Below are 9,851 nucleotides of genomic sequence, written 5' to 3'. Positions count from 1 at the left end.
AAAGAAAAAAAAAAGTTTCATTTTGTTATTTTTTAGAAAACTATTTGGTACATTTGTAGTTTTTGTGCTTTCTTATAGCAAAGTCACATCGGGCTATTTACTGCATTTGTAGTTTATTATGATGTAATAATGTAAAAGGACAACTTCCATTAAAATTTTTCTAAATTTTTGTTAAGAACTGATGAGAGTATTCTCAATGTTTTAATCACGCTCACAGTAATCACACAAAGTCTTTAAAACTATATAATCGTGTTTCAAATTCTAAGCAAAATTTCATTAAATTATATACAGACTTTAGGTTGCTTCCATTACGTTTGTTTTGGAACACATAATCTCGGTTACTTTAAAGGCATATTATCTGAGTGCTTTGCAGTTTATAGCTTTATACTTCTAGACTCTGATTTTGTGTTGAATATTCCATGCACTTTTCAACGAACTCCAGCTAAAACGTATTTAAAATAATCTTATTAGTTAAGTGAATAGTTGTTAGCTCAAGGCAAACATCAATGTGCAAAAACAGACCGGAAAGCAGTGACGACTGAAATCAATCCATTTATATAAAACAATCACATTTACACCAATACACAAACCTAACTTTAAGGTTACAAAAAATGAACTATCATTTCTCTAAGAAGAGTATTTTATCATCTTTGACATACATTTACATAAAGGAATAATTTTTTTTCACTATCAAAATCTTTTTTTTCACAACTCATTTTACACTAAAACCAATAAAAAATGCAAGTTTTTCTTTTGTGCAAAAATGAGTAATTTTGATCTACCTTCAGCATGTGCTATCTTGCATAACACATACAAGTGATATTTCTGTACAAAAACAACTCGAACCCATTCTGTATAACTTAACTTATTCTTAATTCAAACAAGAAATACTTTGAACTAGACAGCATATCTGTTCATAAGTTAAAAAATTAGTAAACTAATGAAATTCCACCTCATTAAAGTCTTAAATTCATTTGTGATTAATGACAAGACCTTTAGATACTTATACAAAAATAACAAAAAACTGTTGAGTCAAATTCACAAAAGCAAACCAATTAGTGCTTCTGGTATTTTAAGCACTATGAAACAGCAAATAGTAAAGGATCACCTTACAAATAAAATTGTTTCTAATTCTCAACATCGCAGTAAAAAATGTGTACACAGTTTAATCTGAATCAATAAAGCCTGTGTGTCGTATAGGCTTAGGAATATGATACGTTTCACATATTCGGAGGACGTTGCTGTTCTGGGTCACGGGGTTAGAGCATTAGCAGACTCAGGAGTGACGACATACTTTGAAAAGCAGGTAAAAAGTGACACCTCCTGAGATAACGAAAGCACTCCTAGATAAAAACAGTTGAAGCATTATTCTCTTTAATTAGTATTCAAATAACAATAATACACTAAACGAAGCATCTTAGGTAAATAAATACACGTTCTAAGAATGAATGGAAAGAAGACTGTCTAATAATATATCAACTACATCGTATCTCCCATACCTCAGTCAACATAAAACAATGGTTTGACGAATCACAAGACTAAACAATGATATTCGAAAACGGAAAATGTAATACCAATCAAAACAGAACGGTTTTTCAACAGCACAGTGTATGGTTATTATTACTGATTTTAGTTTACGTAAATAAATATATAATGTAACGGATTTGCTGTTATACATTTATTTTAATATCTATGTTTGTTTCAATGTATTCTAAAGATGGTTGACATGAGTGTTAAAACTTTAAAATAAAGTACAAAAGAACGTTTCGACCTTCTCAAGTCACCTTCAGGTAAACAAAGTTGTTCTGTACTTTATTTTAATCAAAGTTTTAATACCCATACCAGCTGTCTTGAGAATATACATTTTCACTTTGAGCGGGTTTCTCATCATCATGTATGTTTGTTTCAGTTTAATATATACTTAGTAATGCATGTAACATATATTGTTAAATGTGTATTGCAAAAGTCCCACCTGTTCTCTAAATTTTTAGAAGATCCTCGAGCATTAGAATCAATAATGTATGACGTACATAAATACTAGTGATTGCCAATATCATTGCCAGCTGAATGTTCAAGAATCTTGCCTAATGAGTATAAAAAATAGCCATCACAACATGAGGAGAGACAGTTTTTAGAATATTTTTGCAAGTCTGCTACAGTTAGTATACTATAAATCTCAGAAGCTATAACTGTAACAAACGCTGATTAATCGAAAAACTACTGATATATGAGCAGGAACACTAATAGATTTTGAACATTACAAACCATTCAACTTCAGTGACCTATCTTCGGACGTTAGTATTTCTATGAAGACATTGCATAACTTCAACAGAAAAAAAACACATGTGAAGAACTGGCTACTCAGCATACCCGTCAAGTAAAGTGTATCTGTATATCAACATTAAAATAATTTGCCCCTTGGGAACCGTTGACAAAGTATTAAGTTTCAAACAGGATAGAAGACTTAATGTTGTTTGTAAAATTTTTGTGTATAAATCCCTACTTGTAATAACCATTGCTATAAAATATATTGTTAGTTTTATATTAAAATATATTTGTGTTAAGAAAGAAAACTGTATAAATCTTGTTGGAAAATATCATAGATTTAATACATACTGACATTCAATTAACTTCTCAATTAAAATTAAAATTTGCGGCTACTTGAAATCTTAAGACATAATGTTCATAACATAATAAATCAGAGACTCATCCAAGATAAATTATAATACTAACAATAACATGAAGTTTCAGGGGAAACTACAATATACAATACTAATACACTGCTAGATATATATAAAATCCCACACCATGTCTACTTCATTTTATGAACCCCAATACATTTTTTAATAAAGTTACAGTAACAAGCCACTTCACAAGAAACTTCATCATAAACCCTAAGTAATTACTATATCATATAATTCCTTGCCTATTTCACCTGATATCAACTCCATAAAAGCTACTATACTAATATCAGGTATATCCTTCATCACATCAACCCTTTAATTCATGTTTTAATATACAGTTAACAAAACTAACTTTGTTGCTTACACACACATGCTTTAATGCTGTAGTTGAAAATGCTCTAAATTCCAGGTAACAATAAATAAACCATACAATTATTTTTGTTGATTCCTCAATTAAACAATGTTACTAGGTAATGTACCCATTTATAACTTACCAAACTATATTTCTCAAAAACTTTTGTGTAATATAAATTTAAGTAAGAAACTCAACTAAAACATTTTTTTCACAGTATGTTCATAGTGTATGCAATAGAGGGAAAACTCCTCCTATCATAGCAATCTAACATAACAGCTTGATGATGTTTCATCCTGAACATAATTTACCAAAACATAACCTACCTCAATAAATAATAATCCGTTTAACTGAACATGATTTACTAAGATAAAACTTACCCAAACAACTTTAGAATGATTTATTATAACAAAACTTACCATAAAAGTGCTTTGACTTCACGAGAATGGTGAAAGACATTGTATTTAACTACTCTGTACTTGGCATGATTCTTGAAAGCTGTCATGATGGAACGTGCACTGAAAAATAATGAGATGAGATTAAACTTTATAAATTACTTGAACTTCTGATTACATCCATGTCACCTGTTTCTAAAGATGCCATAAAAGTTTATAACCTTTCCTTAGCAGTGTTACTTCACTGAATTTAATATATATGGTTTTGATCTTCACTATAATTGGTAGATTCTCTCATGGCCAAAGTCTTTACAAAACTTTATCCAAGTTTGGGGTCACTTAGTAAATTAAACAAGACTAACATATGGCATAAAATAATAAGTGATGCCATCAAGTTGTAAGGCTTGTAGTTGATCCCAATCTTTTCTCTTCCCATCATCCTGTTCTTCTGCATTTAAATTTTATACAATTTTAAGTTACAAACAAATTTCTCAGAACACAAAAATTTCAGTTTAGTAGAGGGAAAGAAAAATACTTTTTGTAAAACTTCTTTTCACGAATTTCCAACTATATTTTTATAAATCAGTCAATATATATTAAGGAAGAATTGTACATAGATTTATTAAAGAAATCTTCAATATTATTATGTTTTGTGACCTAACAATACATTTAAACTATGTTTGGTGAATTCAACTATTCTAGAATTCTTCTTCTCTATGTTTCTATAAGCTCCACTGAAAACTGAAGCTGTATATTTGTATTAATTTCAGTCAGGTAATGCATACACATGCATCTCTGTTAATCAAATGTACTTTTGCTCTTCAATTCTGTATCCATAACAGAATAAAGCATAGTTTCTCTACACTTATGGAGATCAATAGTGTGATCTCATATAAAACTAAAGGTATACTCAAGTAGAGTGCATGTCTCCACTACACAGCATTGATTATATTTGGTTTTCAAAAATTATGAAAATATGTTTTATGTCTGCCATTATGAACAGACAAGAACTACTTTGGCAGGGTAATGAGGAATAATATTCTACACCAAGTTTTATCACAGTCCAATAATTTTTGACTGAGATATAAAGCAAAAATAGCATAATAAAACAGTCCTCATGTTAACAGAGGTTTTTTTTTTTTTTCATGAAGCTTCTGTGATTTTGACCTTTCAAAAACTAATCACTTCCAATTTGATCACAGTTCAAATGTATACCAACTTTCATCCAAATTCATAAAACCATTTTGAGAAATTTTGCTGACAAATATACATACAATGGACCAGTTACTAGAGATACATATCACAACATAACAGTCATTATGATATGTAATTAGATATTGATGCCAAGATACAAAACCTATCTGAATATAGAAACTTTACCAATGGTTTGTTACAAAGTTTGGCAGTCTGTAATTTATTATCTACACTACTAACACGGATTTATTTAAGTACTTTACAGTACTTTTTCAAATTTTCTGGTTTACTCAACTAAATGGAAGCTGGCAAGAGAAGTAAAATAAAGTTAATATCTATCTATTTTGTTATTGTTACTTTATGTTACTTTGCATGTAATGTTTTTAACAAAAGAAACAAAGACAACATGTACTATTCAATACTCACCTTCCTCTATTGATTCATTAACTTTAGTAGAAAAACTTGATTAGTAATTATAATTTTATCTGTACAAAAGACAGTGTTTACTGAAAGCTTATCAAATGTATGTGTACCTAGAATAAACAGATTAATTTAGAATCACCAATCATAGGGAAAGACCTGGCAACACCCACTGCCACAAGGGTTGTTTTTTTTTGCACTCTTTGAACAGAATAAAGAAATTTTTTTTTTAAATAGTTTTGCAGTGATGAGATGTTAGGCATTGAATTTCAGCTTCCATCCAGCATGCTTGCCATTGGACCATGCTTGGGCCCTTGAATAAAGGTTTGACTACTAACAGTCTGGCATGCAAGTTACTGGACCATGCTCAGCCCTTGAATAAAGGTGTGGCTACTAAATGAATATCAATGGATATTTTCAGTTTTCAACACTATCTCTGTTTTGTAAATTACACATAACCAGAAGTTCTGATTTTCAATTTTAACAAATAAACATCCTTGATACAAAAAGAAGAAATCAAAACTTCCCCAAAATATAATAGAAAAACACCACAAATTGTTTAGATTACATTAACTTCACTACATTCCCACGTTAGCCTGGCATGGCCTAGTGACTATGGCAATTGATCTGTCATCTGAGGGTTGTGGGTTTGAATCCCCATCATACCAAATATGTTCACCCTTTCAGCTATGGGAGCATTATAACGTGACTGTCAACCTTACTATTCATTGGTAAAAGAGTAGCCCAAAAGTTAGTGATGGGTGGTGATGACTAGCTAAATTCCCTCTAATCTTACATTGCTAAATTAGGAAAAGTTAGCTCAAACCCTTGTGTAGCTTTGCACGTAATTCAAAGAAACGAACTTTCCCGAGTCACTGAACTCATGAGCTTTAACCCTTTCCATACTGACTACAATGCCTTTCAATATTACTCTGAAGGAAATGAAACATGTTTTGTCAGTTAGTTGGTTTTATAATTTTATAACAAAGTTTTAACTATGTTTTGTACTTATTACTCCTGTAAGAGAAATTAGTGAAATATACAGTATATTAGTATACTCATAAGTGTTAAAAGTGAAAACTCAGAGAAACACCAATTTCAAAAAATGTAAGTGAACTTAACAAATATCTAGAAATGAACACTGATAAACAGAAGTTCTAACCACAACATACACTTTTTTTATTTCTATTAAGTCTTGATGATTGACCAAATCACTGTCATAGTAATAAAATCTTTGAAATGGTTGTATTTTGCTTAAGATACAAAATACCACAATATTTGCTACTTTCATAAAATACAAATGTTAATAAGTTTCTAAAGAAAGTACCACATGACAATGTAATACATTTCAATGGTCTTAAGTTTCATGTAGGAGAAAAAAAACAACAAACAAACAAGATCTAAATAAAGCTGCAGGTCGATTTTCAAAGCATAAATCACAAAATAGCTGCACAGTTATTGATAAATTGTTACATCTATGAAATGATTTGTGCTTTTCATAATATACCTCCAGTCTTATATCTTATATATAATGCTATACAAAAAAGGAACAAGTCAATTAATTCTTTGTTTTATACAAAAAATAAGTAAAAAGACAGCAAAGTAACTTCTTATACAAACATTGGTGTTAAACTCAACTTAGAAAAGACAGAGAAAAGTAAAGGAAAATACCTACCATTTTTGGAAACTAGATAATAAACAAACAAACAAGGTGAACGAAATACCTCCAGAAGTTTTAAATTTTTAAAAATGAGACCACTTGTTTTTACTGTTTTGAGTTAAGCAGAAAGCCAAACAATGGGCTATCTTTGTGCTCTGCCCACCACAAGCTTCAAACTCAGTTTTTAGTGGTATAATTCTGCAAACATACCAATGTACCACTGTGGAGGGAGCAAATGATACCTTAGAGATAGAAAAGTCAACTATAATATCTAAAATTCTTTTGTATAAGACTCAGTAGTGAGACAGCAGGGTAATATGATATATGTATTATACTGGACTTATTAAAGTTTAAGTTACATTGTTTGTTTTCTTTCCAACAGGAAAAATGAAACAAATTTTCAGACAACTAATGTATTGTTTCTTTTGTTTCAGAATACCTGCAAAAAGCTACATAAATCAGAGCTATTGGCACAGCCTTGGAAGGAAGGCAGATAATCAACTGCAAGTCATTATAAATTCTTGGACTACTCTTACCAGACCAAATAGTGGAACTCCACAGTCACTCTTATAATGCATATTTTGCAGAAATGTGGCATGAGCACAAATCAGTAGATTCACAGCTCAGGCATGCTAACTACAATACACTCATGACCTATTTGACGATAACTTGACTCGATGACAGTACAAGATAAAAGTTAATAAAAATTGACCTTTACACTTCAAATAATGTGTAAACTCCTATAGTATGCACTACAAATTGTCAAATACAACCTTTATACATAACCAGTTATGTGCAATTAAACAATTATAATACATAGACACCTTTTAACAAAAACACCATAAAGATGAGTAAGTAAAAAACAGAGGTATTATCATCAAACTATCTTCATTAATCATAAATAATCTAAAAATTAATTTGGTAAATAATGTAGCCTATGGAACTAAATCTTCAGAAAAATGAACTTTCTGAAGTATCGAATATGAACAGTTCCTATTATAACAGTAACGTCATTCTCTCTAAAAGTCACTTTTCAGTGATGGATTGTGATAGTAACATTGTGTAATTATGATTCTTACCAGTACTCTCTGTTGAATATCACTGAAACCATTATGTTACATGAAATCTCCTAGCAGTGATTGATTTAGTGTTTTATGGCACAAATCAGCGAGGCCATCTGCACCAGACATTCGGTAAAAATGTAAAAAAAAATAAAATAAATGTAGTAATAGACATAAATGGAAATGAAGGTAAAACAAAAAAGTATAAAACCAATGTTGACACCTAGTCTACAATGTTAAGATAGAAGGCAGAGTATAAGAAGTTGTAAAGTATTTACTCTAGCAAAAAGGTAATGATCATAACCCGCCAGGAAGACTAACAGGTAAGTTCAAGAACCACCGTCAATCACCTGAAGTTGGTCTTTCCAGTCCTGGTTCCGGGTTATGTGTCATAGCAACCAGTATCAAAATGTAAAAGAATAGAAGTTTTAAAAGATACATAGCAAAATCGTAACAATGAGTAGCCAAATTTCCAGTAAAAAGATAAAGTCAAGTAAATGGAGTAAAATTTGTAAAAGTAATTGAAGATAAAAGCAAAACAGCAATTAAAACAGAAAATGGCGTAAAAACCAATGTTGACATCCAGTCAACAAAGTTGTAAAGGACTACCTGTAGCAGAATGGTAATGATCATAACCCGCCAGGAAGACTAACAGGTAAGTATAAAAATCACCGTCAGTCACCTGAAGTTGGTCTTTCCAGTCCTGGTTCCGGGTTATGAGTCAATATGGCCAGTACTAAAAAGTAAAGTAGAAAAGTGTGAAATAATATGCAGCAAAAGTATAATAACAACTCGCCAGGACGACTAATGAGTAGTTCAAACAGTAGCATTAGTCACCTGAAATTGGCCTTTCTAGTCCTGGTGTCGAGTTATTTAATGTTATGGCCATTGTCCAATGTCAAATTCAATGAGAGAGATTAAGACTGTAAAAAAGGAACCACAATTAGAAAGGTGTAATGAATAAATATGCAACACTTAAATGAGATTAAAAAGATTAATGGCCATTAAAAAAATTAAAAACATTATTAAGGTGGACAGAGTCATCATCACCAATAACTCTGTCCAATGTTACAGACTGACCCTGGGAAAAAATATGTTTAAAATATTGCCGTCGTTGAGAATTGTAACGAGGGCAAGAAAGTAAAACGTGGCTGATAGTGATTTCAGTGTTACACAAACTACACATTGGTGCATCAGTTCCAGATAAAACAAAATGATGAGTTAAAAAACTGTGACCAATGCGTAGCCTAGTGAAAACAACTTCCTCCTTCCGAACTTTACGGAAGCTAGATGGCCAAAGTCCAATTTTGGGTTTGATTTGAAAAAGTTTGTTGTCGCGTTGCTCACTACAAGTGGACTGCCAGCTGGCACGGAGCCGAGCCTTGAAGACAACACCATAGTTCATGTACGGAATAGGCATAGGAGTGATGGTGCTGAAGCAGACATATTTAGCTGCCATGTCTGCAAGCTCGTTCCCGCGAATACCAGCATGGCCTGGTATCCAGAAAAACTGGACTGAAGTAGCTGCTAATGAGAAATGGGCCAGTCGGTTTTGAATATCAGCGAGAATAGGATGTGAGCTAACGTGTAGCGATTCCAAGGCAAGTATAGAACTAAGCGAATCAGTATAAATAGTGCAGTTGGAGTACTGCTCAGCTTCAATATGATCCAGGGCAAGAGATATGACATACAGTTCAGCAGTGAACACAGAAGCTGTAGAAGGGATTCTGTGTGCAACTACTGATCCATAGCAAACCATAGCAAAGCCCACTGAATTACCTGATTTGGAACCATCTGTATAAATGGGAACTGAATGATTGTTTGAAAGATATTCATTGAATAAAAGACAGTACTTCCAATCTGGAGTATCTGCCTTTTTTAGGTGACTGAAAGAAAGGTCACATTTGGGGGCTGTAGTAAGCCATGGTGGGATGGGCCGACCTGTGGAATCTGCAATGTTATCCAAGGACAGACCCAATTCATCCAATTGCCCCCGGATGCGAAGGCCAAACGGAGCAATGACAGATCGTCTGTTCTGAAAAAGTACTGCCCACCGAGGAAGGAGAACACATTTCCAGGTGGGAT

At 32.1% G+C, this 9,851-nt stretch overlaps 1 protein-coding gene across 1 annotated transcript in view; it reads right to left on the bottom strand.

Moving 5' to 3' along the window:
- Positions 1-532: 532 nt before the first annotated feature.
- LOC143244742 (pre-piRNA 3'-exonuclease trimmer-like) overlaps positions 533-9,851 on the bottom strand; it is a 78,513-nt gene continuing 69,194 nt past the window's right edge. The window contains exons 22-23 of the mRNA XM_076489958.1: positions 3,456-3,554; positions 533-1,343 (exon numbers count right to left, since the gene is read on the bottom strand). Of these exons, the coding sequence (XP_076346073.1) occupies positions 1,277-1,343; positions 3,456-3,554 (166 nt within the window). The 3' untranslated portion in view covers positions 533-1,276. The remainder of the gene's footprint in view (positions 1,344-3,455; positions 3,555-9,851) is intronic.

This window comes from Tachypleus tridentatus, chromosome 2, assembly GCF_004210375.1.
Source record: "Tachypleus tridentatus isolate NWPU-2018 chromosome 2, ASM421037v1, whole genome shotgun sequence".
NCBI classification, from domain to species: Eukaryota; Metazoa; Arthropoda; class Merostomata; order Xiphosura; family Limulidae; genus Tachypleus; species Tachypleus tridentatus.
The sequence above is the reverse complement of the archived record's forward strand: the minus strand, read 5'-3'. Positions and strand labels throughout refer to the sequence as shown.